At 46.7% G+C, this 12,832-nt stretch overlaps 1 protein-coding gene across 6 annotated transcripts in view; it reads left to right on the forward strand.

The window, feature by feature from the left end:
- ebf1a (EBF transcription factor 1a) overlaps window positions 1–12,832 on the forward strand; it is a 55,545-nt gene that overhangs the window by 5,680 nt on the left and 37,033 nt on the right. For all 6 annotated transcript variants that reach the window (XM_040015645.1, XM_040015646.1, XM_040015641.1 and 3 more), the window contains exon 6: window positions 1,202–1,270. In XM_040015645.1, the coding sequence (XP_039871579.1) occupies window positions 1,202–1,270 (69 nt within the window). The remainder of the gene's footprint in view (window positions 1–1,201; window positions 1,271–12,832) is intronic.

The following is a 12,832-nucleotide window of genomic DNA, read 5'->3' on the forward strand; positions in this document are numbered from 1 at the left end:
TCAGTTTGTGTAATACATGCAGTTTGCTGTGTCCTGACAGTGAGCTATGTGCAGAGGGAGACAGACTCAAATTACACATAAAATACAGACACACACACACTCAGTCAAAAGTAGTAAGCTGGGAGGACTCTCACAGTCCCGTTGCATGCATTCACAATCAATAAAGGCATCACACAGCGTGCGATTGTCTCTTACAAAACCAGCCATCTAGAAGAACATGTAAGAGTTGCATGGAGAAAAATGGCTAGTGGCAAAGTGTAGACACTTCCTGGTTATCACACAAGGCAATTTAGACCACTTGTTTTCATATGCTGCAGGAAACGGTCGAGATCAGAAATCTGATCTGGCTCTCCAGTCCTCTTGTCCTGGGGGACTTGAGAAAGCAGGGGGAGGGTCAGTCTCTCTCCAGCCTTCTCTCACTTGCTTCGATGTCTTTCTTCATCTCCTCCCACACACACACACACATACAGTAGATGCACACATGTAGTCAGACACAGGTACACACAGACATGCAAAGGCTCAGGTGAGCAGACAAGAGAGGGAAAGGTAGACGCAATGATACTTTTTGGGGGGGAATACAGAAGGGGGGGGGGTGTCGACGACACACAACACGCTGTTACATAGCGGTGCAGTCAAATGATTCAGAAAGGACTCGTCACATCAGTATGCAACCCCCTTCTACCCGGCATGCACTACTCTCCAGGTCCAGTGGGACCACTCTGTGACCCACTTCTGAGAGAGAGAAAGAACAAGCGAGAGAGAGAGGGAGAGAGGCGGGATAGAGGGAGGGGACGAGCACTGAGGAAAAATAGAGAACATAAGATGTCTGGTTTTGTGATGTCTGACAGAAATGGAGCTAACCTGAGCCCTGGAGGCTAATTCAAGTTTTTATCCAGTCCCATTCAAGCTCGCCGCTTTTCCCGTTCTCCTCCAAACTTTGCCTAAAAATCGCCCGGCTGATCTCGCCTACTGTAGTGCAAAAGCCCCAGTCTTACCTTGACAAGCTAAACAGAAATCCAACCCATGCTTCCTCTTGAACTCCACAAAAGTCTCACGCCCCCTTTACTCCCACATCCCTCTCCTATATGCTCATCTGCTTTCTTCTCCCCTTAATGCTGCACCTTATCTTGCTCTCGCTGCTGTTTGCATCCAGGTGACTAACCCCCCATCCTTTTTTTTGTCTCATCCCCATCCCCTGCAGTCGATGCTGCGATAAGAAGAGTTGTGGCAACAGGAACGAGACCCCATCAGACCCTGTCATCATCGACAGGTAAGCAAACTTTGCCCTTTGACCCCGGCACGATGATGCGCTGTCACCGCAAACACAAGTGCAGCAGGTATAACTGTGGAGGGGTGTGTGAAACAAGCGCTGTGGGCCAAGTACAGGGGCAGTAAATAATGGCAGAACATACAAAGCATGACGAGAAGCCATTTCAATTTTTAGCGAAAGAAAGCAGTTGGAAGGGGTCTTTGACATGTGATTTGGCTGAGAAATTGCAACCTGCAGGCCTAATAAAGCAGCCACAGGTTGTTTTCTGGGGGTTTTTGAGCAGCCATAATTGTCTGTGTAAGCAGAAAGTGTGAAACGGCAGTAAATTATATTCCAGCTGTATGTTTGTGTTAGTGTGTTTGCGTGCGTGAAGTGGAGGAGCAATCATGGAGCAGTCGAGCTCTGCTTCAAGTGTGGTCAAACAGCGTTTGTGTGGTCGTGCTGATGACTTAGCTGATGAGCAGTTAGGGTTACAGCTACTACGCTCTGGTGTGTGTATTTCTGTGTATAAATCTCACTCGTGGATGGCTATTGTTAGCTGGGTTGTTTTTTTTTACACACTCACAGTCTTTTGCCTTTCTTCTGCTGTCATAAACTACCTCTGACTGATGCAGCAGCTTGCAGGATTTATAGTCAGAGAGATTTACTGTCCAGCCTCTGCCATGTGCGTGCGTGTGGCACACGGGAGGACGAGGGAAGGTATTTTGCTCGTACTCGAGCTGTTCTTGTTCGTGCAGATTTAAGGCGGTTCTGATCAGGACTTAAAGAGAGCTGAAGAGACTTTCCATGAAGGAATTTGGAATGTATTTTCTGATATTCAACTATGTCCTAGCCACTGCATCATTGGGTAAAATGAGGCAGATTGTAGTCTAGCTGATGTCTGATTTGAATTTGTCACATTTGAGTGTATTTGTGTGAGTGTTAATGAGGCAGTGACCTGTGCTATCTGATGAACACAGCTGTCCCGTTTTCACTGCTGCTCTGTGGAAAGCTACTTTTTTACCTGTGCGAGTGTGTGTGTACATATATATATATATAAATATATATATTTATGTGTGTTCAAGTTTGTGTGTGTGCATGCGCCACCCTTGTTCCGCTCCACTGAAGCAGAAGGCCTCACCTCAGCGCTCCCTGAGACAGCTGCACCCCACCACGTGGCCTCAGACAACACGCCTGCCCATCACTCTGTGCCATATTTCTGATTTTTGTTTTTCATGTGTGCATACTTGTTGAATTTCTCATCTGCGCGCTCCGTTGCTCCGTCTTCACGGACGCCATGTGAAAACTTTTTCTTTGGGTTTGCCGCGGTTTGAGCACGACCAGCCTTAAGTGAAGCGGCCTGATCCTCCTGCCAACAGCTTTTCCAACACTGAGCATGTGTTGTGGTCGCTCGCTGGCGGTATTCCCCCGACGCCTGATGGCTCAGGTGTGAGGGCAGCATTAACGAACAACAAATTAGAACAGGGGGAGAGAAAACAACAGCAATATCTCTGTTTTCCTCTCCAGCGAGCACTCTTTCTGGACAGCAAAATAGGTCAGGTGAGAGGAGAGCAGTTAGGAAAGGTTGGGGGGGGGGGTAGCTAGTTTTTAAAAGAGGGGGGGGGGGGCAAAGGGGATTAAGCAGAGGAGGGTTTATACGTTTGCTCATTTAGTACCAATATATTCTTGGCAATTGTAATAATCAGGGATTCATAAACAAACAAACAACTGTGAGGCTGAAACTGACTCAATTACCATGAGCTCCCCTCCTTCAAATTCATAAAGAAATACCATCAGCAGCCCCTCTCCACCCTTGAAGTTATTTAGTTCGTTAAATAAGGGCTCGTTAGCCCTCTGCTGTTTCTCAGAGATGATTAGATTTTACAGCCCTAATTAGCTGGGCTAGCTCTAACTCTTCTGGAAGAGTAATGGGTCTGATTGCCTAATTAGCTCTCTCTCGTTAAGATTGGAGAAACAGGCCACTGCAGCAAAACCACGGGAATGAGGAAAAATAAAGTCAGCTAATGAGAAACTTATTTGATTGTTAGGAGAACAAATCTGGTACAGTGTGGATTGGCAACGCTTTTGGGTACTGTACTCGCTCACCGGGAGAGTCTCAGCCCTTTCTTTATCTCGTCCCCACCCACCCCCTCTGTTGAAAAGAGAATTTGTTTGGGCTTTAAAGCATCTACGAGGAGCAATATGCTTCAGATTTTTTGTTAAGAAGCGTATTTGTTTAGGCAGGAGTCGCTTTAACGCGACGCCAATCTGTACCGCTTTCTTGGCTGTTTTGATTTAGGACTATCGTGGCTCGCGTTGTCATCTCTCTCTCTGCTGTCTGATGTGGATCAGCGCTGAGGAAGGAGAAGAAGAAGAAGAAAGCAACTCGTGCCATATTTTATGTATTTAACCTCAGTAGCAGCGAGTTCTTGGAAATTCAGTCAGACCTTGACATGACACATTGAGTCTGTGCTTGACACTGGGCAGGAGAAGCATCTGAAAGGTGTGATGCTCCTGTGCTTCTGCTCCCCAGGGAAACATGTGTGGTCCACTTTAGCCTCTTACAGAGGCAGGATAATATGAGGGGGAGCCCTTAACCCCTAAACCTCCACTTCCACTTCTCCCCATCACTCTCGGTTAGCATGGGGTTAATCGTATTCAGCCACAGTGTATGATCGCTCTATCACGTGCCCTGATGGGCCCCAAATCACAAACACATTTCCCTCTCACCCATGTAAAGCTTTTTTTTCTCTCCCTCCCTCTCTCTGAGTCTTATGTTTGTCTTCTCACTGAACTATTTTAGTATATGCACTTGGTATAATTGTGGACAAATGTGTCAGCCCTATTTGCAGTGGAGGGGGTATGGCAATCCCTCCAGCACCATGTGTCCTCTCCTGCCTCTTACCACCTGTGTCCTGTAGCCCTTTCCTGCTCATCCAGCTCCCATAGGCCTGCTGCAGGGTGTCCCCGAGGCTGGGAGAGCCTCTCTGGAGGGGTGGGATAGAAACACTCTGTGACCAGCGATAAGAATCCACTGGTTATCATGCGTAGCCCGCAATCCCTCTTCCGTTTGCAATGCCAGGAGGGGCACAAAGCGGTGTCAAGTTTACATGTACAGACAATGTTATTTCAGGTTTATTGCTGTTTTTTCTTTTCTTTTTTTGAGGGTGTGTTGGTGTTTGCCTTTGCACACACTCCTGCAGCCCGCTGTTGATGTGGCCCATTTCCTCGCATGCGTGTCTGTGCTTGTGTATCCGCATCAGTGTTGGTTATTTCCCCAGGAGCGAGTGTGTGTTTTGATAGAGGCCATTTCCTGACAAGTGTGTGTGTGTCTTGAGTGAAGAATGTCGGGCAGGAAGTGCTCCTCCCGGGGAGGGTGATGTCATGGCCGACAGCTTCCTGTTCTCTGAGCCAGTGGAACAGGCTGACTCCTCAGCTTCACGGTGGGTAGTTAGCACTTGTGAACCAGGTTTTGGTTCACCTATCAGCTGTGTCGGGTCTACACCTTTGCCTAAAAAAAACCACAAATAAACATCGGGTCAGCGTTTTTTTAAACACATCGTTTTTCCAGGCTCATGTATGGCTAGTTTATCTCAGGTCCCTCTCTTGCAAGCAGGGAACCCCCTTATTGTTTTGATTGTTATGTTTGGATGCACTTCCTGGGGTGAGAGGTCATGTGTTGCCTTGGCTGAGCTAACGTGCACTAGTGAATAATGTATGTCATTGACTTTATGTCAGCCCTGCCAGCCCCCCAAGCAGAGCCCACCCATGTTTAATTCATCCATCTCATTTGTGTGTGTGTGTGCGTGTGCCTGCAAATATGTGTGTGTGTGTGTGTCATTTAGAGGCCCAGTCTGCACCTGTCCAGCCATTAGCCCCCTTCTCATTTGCATTTGATGCTAATGCGGTTTACTGGCAGTGCCTTCCGTCCCCGTAGCTTAGTTTCATTTTCATATCCATGACTGTGTTAGTGAGAAGGTGAAGGCTCACACTTGCACCGCAGTGATCCTCTCACTGTACACGCTGACACGTGAAGGTCTTTATCATTTGCTTTTCTTTTCCACATCTTGGGTCAGTTTTATTTTATGCAAGATTGTGATTCTTTTTTTCTTTCCCTTTTTTTTCTCACAGCTGGTTTTCTGTTGTCCATCTGACCACCTATCAGTAGTTTGGCATTTCTCTAGGAGGGAAAGAGAAACTAGAAACACCCTGGGAGTGACACTTGCACGTTCAAGTTGTCTTGCACTGTCTCCCCAGCGACTTTTTTTGTTTCCTTCATAACTTTTATGATCTCGCCTTGACTTGATTTGTTGCCTTTCTTTTTTTTCTTTTTTTCTTTTTTTTTGGGGGGGGGGGGGGGGTAATGTGCATTTTCTTTTTTGTGCAGTCTTAAGCAGGATGCTATGGGAGGCTTTGAAAAGTACTGGCCCTTAGCTGGATCTGGTTGTTTGAACGGGGCTCGGGGGCAAAGAGGCGAAGTTGCCGGCTCATCGATATGCAAGCAGAACTCCCCTACCTCAGGTGCTAACGGCCTCGCAGAGCTGCCTGAGCTGCCTCCAGCCCAAGTGCACATGCAGGCATGCGCATGCCCAGTTGCAAGGAATCCACAGGCGTTCAGAAATATAGCGTGCACGGATGTACACTGACCTGCAGCTTTTTGCATCTGTTTGCTTGTGTTCTTCTCCCCCCCCCCCCCCCTTGCATTGGAGGAAAGCATGTCCCCAGGGTACGGGCAGCTACGCTGATTGACAGCAGGGAGTTTGGAGGTCGAGGAGCCTCTAAAACAGCGCTGCCACTTTCTCTCTCATCCAAACCTACAACCTCCCCCCAAAAGCTGTCTCACTTTTATTTGCGATAAATTACCACGCAATTCTCAGAGTTTATGCCTGGGAATTGTTCTGGGGGGGTGAGTTACTTCATATCAAATTAACCCTGGATAAGTTCGTTTTGTGGAAAGAAAACAATTAGGTACATGTTGAACATATTATTTTATTAATGCTTTTTGTGGGCATGTGTGTGTTTGTGTGTTTTTGTTTGCTTAATTCTTTCCCCCAATAAACTAAAACTGAGCTGCAATCCCACTTTATAGGTATTTAAGCTGATTCTCTCCCCCCTGCTGAATGAAGGTAACAGCCAGTTTATTAGTCCATATAAAACATCATTTACAAATGTCATAACAGTGAAAAGTTCATAGTTTCACAACACCAGGGTTTTGGGATTTTTTTGTTTGTTTTTTGGCCGGAGCCACATAGCACCGTTGTAAGCTCTATTTTCTCTCCAAACTGCTTTGTCATTACTGCTTGACATTCCCCGCTTGACCTGGCTGCTCTCCTTGGCTGTTCCCTCTGCCTTTGTGTCAGTGTTTGTTCTGTCCCAGAATGGAGGGGTTTGGCTGGCCAGAACTGACCCAAATGAGTAGCGTCCTACTTCTCTGAGAGCTATTTAAGACATTTTTTGGTGTTGGAAATTGCAGGTTAGAGAGATAGGGATAGAACGGGAGTGAAATAGAAGGAAGATATATTTGCACATGCAAAGGACCTCATGTGCGAGTGTGTGTGTGGTGTACTGCAAGTGAGGAAAGAGTAACGTTTTCCAGGATTTAGTCCATGATTCGCCCTAGAAGATGCGCTCAATTTGCTTTTCAAATGAGGCGTGAAGAGCATGTGTGTGCGCGTGCCCCTCCAAGTGTGATGCTATACATTTGGACGTGCAAAGCTGTGTGTGTTAGTGTGTGAGAGGCTTTGTTTTCCCCGTGCTCTGATGTGCGCAACCCACTAAGTGCTCTCTCACAGCCAATGTGATACACAGCTGCCCGTGTTGCTGCTCTTAATTGAATAGACACACCAGCTCCTCTCAGTGAAGGATACTCGGGCATCCTTTCGTAGCAGGCTGAGCCAGTGTGTCATCAAGCAGTGTAGCTTCAAGCTGCCCCGATCGCAGCCCTCACTGATGATTCATTGTTTACTGATTGTTTATGCTAAGTGAGGACACAGACAGTATGTCTCATGCCAGCTCCATACACCTCCCCAACCCTCCTGATGTTTCACTTCCTATCAGCCAGTAGTCCCTCCTCTGGTGTTTTACCTCAGCGCCGTTGCCCAGGATGTAAGTCCAGGTGTCCAGGATGAGCGCTTGTGACACGCTGTGCCCGAGCAAGATGTATATTCTGTTGATTGTTTTCCATCAATCTGTCCAGGAAGAATGGATCGCTGGCCAGGCGCTGCGAGCGGTGCTCTCAGTTTCACATGTCACAATGGAAGGAAAACCTGCACGCCATGTGGGAGATTGGGGGGTGGGGGGGGTGGGGGGAGATGTGCTCTGTGATATCGGCCTTGGGATCCTGCGACAAAGTTACAATATTAAAAGTCATCTTCTGATTATTCTGCGCAAGATTTGCTTTTAGGTCCAGCGTTTTCAAAACCATAAAAAGAAGAAGAAGAAAAAGCAACCAAAGGCTATTTAGTTACTATGTCATCCTCTCCCAGTTAAACCTCTTCATATCTGCTCTTATATATGAGTTCTGTGACACTGAGCTTGACTAATTTGAGCTGCGATGTTAAGAGACAAAAGGAAATCTTCAAAGTAGAATCTCTGCCATAATTAAATGTAAAGCAGTGGACGTCAGTGTGCAGACAATTATGGTCAACAGCTCAGTTCGATCAAAGGGATGATATATTCTTACATTCCTAATATATTCTTTTCTTTTTAACTTTGCATTAATCAACAACAAATGAGACCTAAGCACATGTCACTGTTCCACCTCAAAAAGCAGAGCTGGATTTAAAGGCCTTTGTTTGTGTTTATGTAACTCATGTGGGGAGACAAAGTAAGGCGTAGGCAATCGACTGAGGCACTTTGTTGTTTTACACCGCCTTCACCCCCCCTCTCTTCTGTGCGCGCCTCTATCGTTGTTTGCTTGTTTACTGAGTGGCTTGACCTCACTCGGAGAAATGTTCACTTGTTTCCTTTGCTTCTGCGTCTCCTTCTGCGATCTGTGTTGCTCCCTCTGCTCTTCTCCATCCATGTGTCTCCCCTATCTTCCATCTCTCTCCCTGTCTGTCTGCCCCTCTGCCTATGTGTCTTTTTCTCTTTGGTCCTCCCACTCAGAACTCCAGATTTAACTCTGGAGGCTTTTCGGTTAATCACACTTGGAATCTTCCTCGCTTTTTGAACGCTTCTTCCTCGGCAAACGCGTTCCTCCTCGATCTGCTCCTCGGCTGCAGGAGAGACTGCGCGCTAATTATCCCCCCAGTTATTGGCTTCCCCAAACACAGGAGCTGTGATTTACATGAGGTGACATTCAGTTCAAACACACAGACCTTTGCAACCTTTTTCTCTGGAAAACAATTAACAGTGCCGCTTTCTCTTCTGCCTCTCTCTCTCTTTGCCGTACCTTCTCTTTTTTCCCCTCGCGCGACACCGCTCCCTCCCTGCCTCCCTCTTCCTCTGGCTATTGTCTTCGCACAAACAGACCAGATTTACTGCCAAAAGAATGAAGGGGTGTGTGAGGTGTGACTGGCAAAATTGCTGGTGTATTTTTTATTTTTTTATATATTTTTTTGTCTTAGCAGGCAATTACTTGCTTGTTAATTTACAGCTATTCTGTCGAGGTAGCTTTTCAGAGAGGAGTTTGGAGGAGCCTTCGAGAGAAACAGATAAGGCGCCAAGTTTAGTTTTGTAGAGCTGAAGCGGACTTAAATTAGGTCACGTTTTTACAAAAAGAAAAAAAAAGATAAAATAAAAGCACTTTATCAGATTCGTCTGTATTTCCTCCATTGACCTGAGTAAATATGACACAAGCTCCCTCACACGCACACACCTATGAAGAGACGTATAGCCCACACAGGCACGTTCAAACACAAAGACAAACTTACAAGCGTGCCGTTAATGAAGCGCATCTCTCTTCTGTCATGAGGCCCATGTTAGCATGACAAGATGTTTACACACACGATCACGCCAGCACCTCTGATGTGGGCCCGGATCAAAGAGAGATAAGAGGAGAGAGAAAAGAAGAGGCAGGGACGCGACGGTGAGCATCAGGTATGGGATGCTTTTCTCTGTTTGACAGGAGGACGGTTGTAATAGTACCCCACTGAGAGGCTGAGAGTGAGACAGATAGACAGACAACAGAGAGGGAGGCGTATACCTGGAGAAATATATTCTGAAAAAGGGAAGACTTTTCTTCTTCTTCTTCTTCCACTGCAGAGGACTTCTCTGAACTCAACCTCATTCTCAAATCTGGAGGAAAACAATTAGATCCACCCGCTTCCCCTTGTCCCGCAGTGTAGATTACAAATGAGCAAACCTGGCATTTATCACATTACTACAAACATTTATTAAAGCCGGTTCCCCTCTAAAGCTGCAGAGATAACAGTGGGTAATTGCAGAGACTGGCTCTATTAGTTAAGTATGCCTAATGTCACTGCCTCAGAGCATTAATGGACGCCGTAGTATTATGTTCCTGCACTCATTACCACCCCACTCCCCTTCAAACAGATACACACACACACATCCACACACCATTCTCTCCCCCCTCTCCATTGACCCTGCAGCAGGAGTCTGTGCCACTCTAATGAGAAATGGAAAACACCGCTCCGCGAGCTCCAAGACACGTACACACACACACACTCATTCACACATATACACGGACACACGCACGCTCAATGGGAGACATTACAAGGGGACAGAGGGGTACACTATAATCACACACGCCCAGGGAAACAATTGTGCCGTTATCAGAGTGATCACATTATAAAAGTTTAATAAACACCAAACGGCCTAATGGTGAATTAGCCCGCATCTGCCCCGTGTTGTGCCAGGCTATAATTAGTGATTTAACAGAGACAAACAAATGTTTTTTAACCAGAGTTCGTCGCAGCTTTAACAGATTTTTAGTCAGGCATAAATTATCGAGTTTGTGCCGAAATTAAAGGGAAATGAAGGTCTTTATTCTGCGCTCCTCTTGACTCCAAGACACTAAAAGTCTCACACACACACACATACATGCGCACACACAGAGCCATACAAACACTGAACCACCAAGAGGAGAGTTTGGCTCAAACCCCAGTCTGGTTTTCTAAGTGGCACTTGAGATGTGTATGGAGCGAGGCGGATGGGTGCTTGAGATTGTTGAGGAGAAGAAGAGAGAGAGAATGAAGGGGGGGGGGGGGGGGGGGGGGGGGGGAATGGAGAAAAGAAACAGGAAGAGATCGTGGTGAATGACGTGTAGTAAGTCAAGAGGTGGGGGGCACTTTCTTTCTTCCCTCCCTGGGCAAATGCAATTGTGAGACTGTTTTAATACGTGTGTTTTTGCGTGGACACATATGCATGTGTGCATATGTGGGCAGGGACGGGAAATCAATGACAATTTATAATTTAACAATCACAGGGACTATCAGTTTTTTTACAGCCTCCATACTCATTCATCAATATTACATCAGGACTCAGACTCTCTGTGTTAGGGAGTAGGAGGGTGAGAAAACAGCTGAGGAGAGAGAATATGGCTTTGGTCCAGTGTGTGTGTGTGTGTGTGTATGGTGGGCTTGGGGGTGTTGGTAAAGGGGGGAAGGAGGGCATCTGCTGAGGTTGTAGAAAACATGGCTTCCAGCATACACAAATGTGCAAACGCACACCCCAAGCTGCATGACTGCATGTGCGTCTGCATCTGTCCGGCTGCTTTTGTGTGTGTGTATAGGTGTGTGCGTCGTTGTGTGTGCGTGCATGTGTGTGCGTGTATGTGTGTGCTTGCCAGCTGAGTGACAGCTTACTATTGATCTGTGGGAGGCCACGGTGTCATTAGACCCAGTATGGACCAGCAGGCACACGTGGAGGTCAGGGCACAGAGTTTGTGCATAAGTGCATGTCTGTGTGTGTGTGTGTGTATGTATGTGTGTGTCTGTGTCTGTGTGTGTGTGTGTGTGTGTTTGCGTGTGTGTGTGTGTGTGTCTGTGTGTGTGTGTGTGTGTGTTTGAGTGTGCATGGAGGACTGGGGGACCAAGTGTTCAGTAGTGACAGGCTCAAGCCTCTGAAAGAAAATCAATCGTGTCATAAGAGGAAGGTTTCCTCCAGCCTCCTTCTCCCTCTTTCTTCCCTCCTCCTCTTTTTTCTCTCTCCTCTTCTCATCCTTTCTCCTCTTTTCTCCCTTTTTCTCCTTTTCATTCTCCTCATCTGAGAGGTCATCCACCCACTGCTCCATTTATACCTTTATCACACCCTTTTTTCTCTCTCACTTTTTTTTTTTTTTTTTTGGAGACTGTTTTTCTACACAGCACTCCCCGTGTCATGCATGTGTGACATACGGATCAATTCAAGAGGTTAACCTAGCAAAAACTGAGCCATTAGTGAGAGAACTGATCCTGGATCAGCCCTCATTAACTAAAAGGGTACGCAAACTGTTTGTCCAGATAAAAGAAATGACACCCCCACCCAAACCAAGGCCAATTAACCGAGAATGCTGAGACTAGTTGAATTGATGGCACGCCTTGTTTTGTTTAACAGAAGTTTGGTTTTGAAAAAAAAAAGAAACTGATAAGACTTTCTTCTATTGTGAATTTAAGATGTCCTTCAGTTATTTATCATTAAGGATGAGCACACACAGACACACACACACTCTCGTATACACATAGGGCAAGCATCCACCTGTTCTCCTCTCCCCTGTCTCGCCTGAGGGGACTAGTGTGGTAGATAACAGTTTGAGTGGGCCTTCTGCAAAACACTAATCAGACCTAACACTGCCTAATTAGCACAGAGTCCACTGATTGGCTTACAGCAATAATTAACACAGGTGAGAATAATTAGCTCCCCATAGACCTGTTTGTGGCTGCGTGTGTGTGTGTGAGAGAGAGAGAGAGAGAGAGAGAGAGAGAGAGAGAGGGAGGGAGTCTGTGTGTGTGTGAGTGTGTGTGTGAAGGATGTTATTATGCAGTCTTGGTCCCTAGTGAGACTGAGGAGGCAGAGAGAAGAATCAAACTCATTACTGAAACCAGGCCAACCTGTGTTAGGTGCTCTGCTTTCCCACACCCAGAGAATTAGCCACACAGAGATCCACCTCGTATTTCTCCTTCTCACTCACTCTCTCTCTTTGTATGCATGTGTGTGTGTATGCTTATACTTTTTCCCTTTTCTTCTTCTTTCTGTCTCCGTCCCTTTCCCTACCAACCCCACCCCACCCCTCCCCTCCCCTCCACCCCCTCCCCCATTCCCCATTGCTGATGAGTGAAGGTACGTTTGAGGAATCTCACCGCTAGCTGAACCTGCTAAGATGAGATGAAACGCAGACGCGGAGCATCTTTCGATCACATTCTGTCTCACCGGTGGTCTGCCTCTTTCTTGTATCCCGCACCCAACCCGTCTTTCAATCTCTCTTTTCGCATAGCAAGAACGTCAGTGACTGCCGCCCGTTCCTCGTCATATAAAAGCTTTATCATGCGCTTCACCCTCTCCACAACACGCGAAATACCGCCAAGCCGCTCAGCTGCATAAAGAGGGGGACTGAAGAGCCTCATGTTTGTCTTACAGAAACAGAGAGCGAATGGGATAATGAGGTAGACTGGGGAGGAGAGACAAAGAAAAAGAGGACGTGAC

Source organism: Simochromis diagramma, unplaced genomic scaffold (assembly GCF_900408965.1).
Source record: "Simochromis diagramma unplaced genomic scaffold, fSimDia1.1 OVJJ01000685.1, whole genome shotgun sequence".
Lineage (NCBI taxonomy): Eukaryota > Metazoa > Chordata > Actinopteri > Cichliformes > Cichlidae > Simochromis > Simochromis diagramma.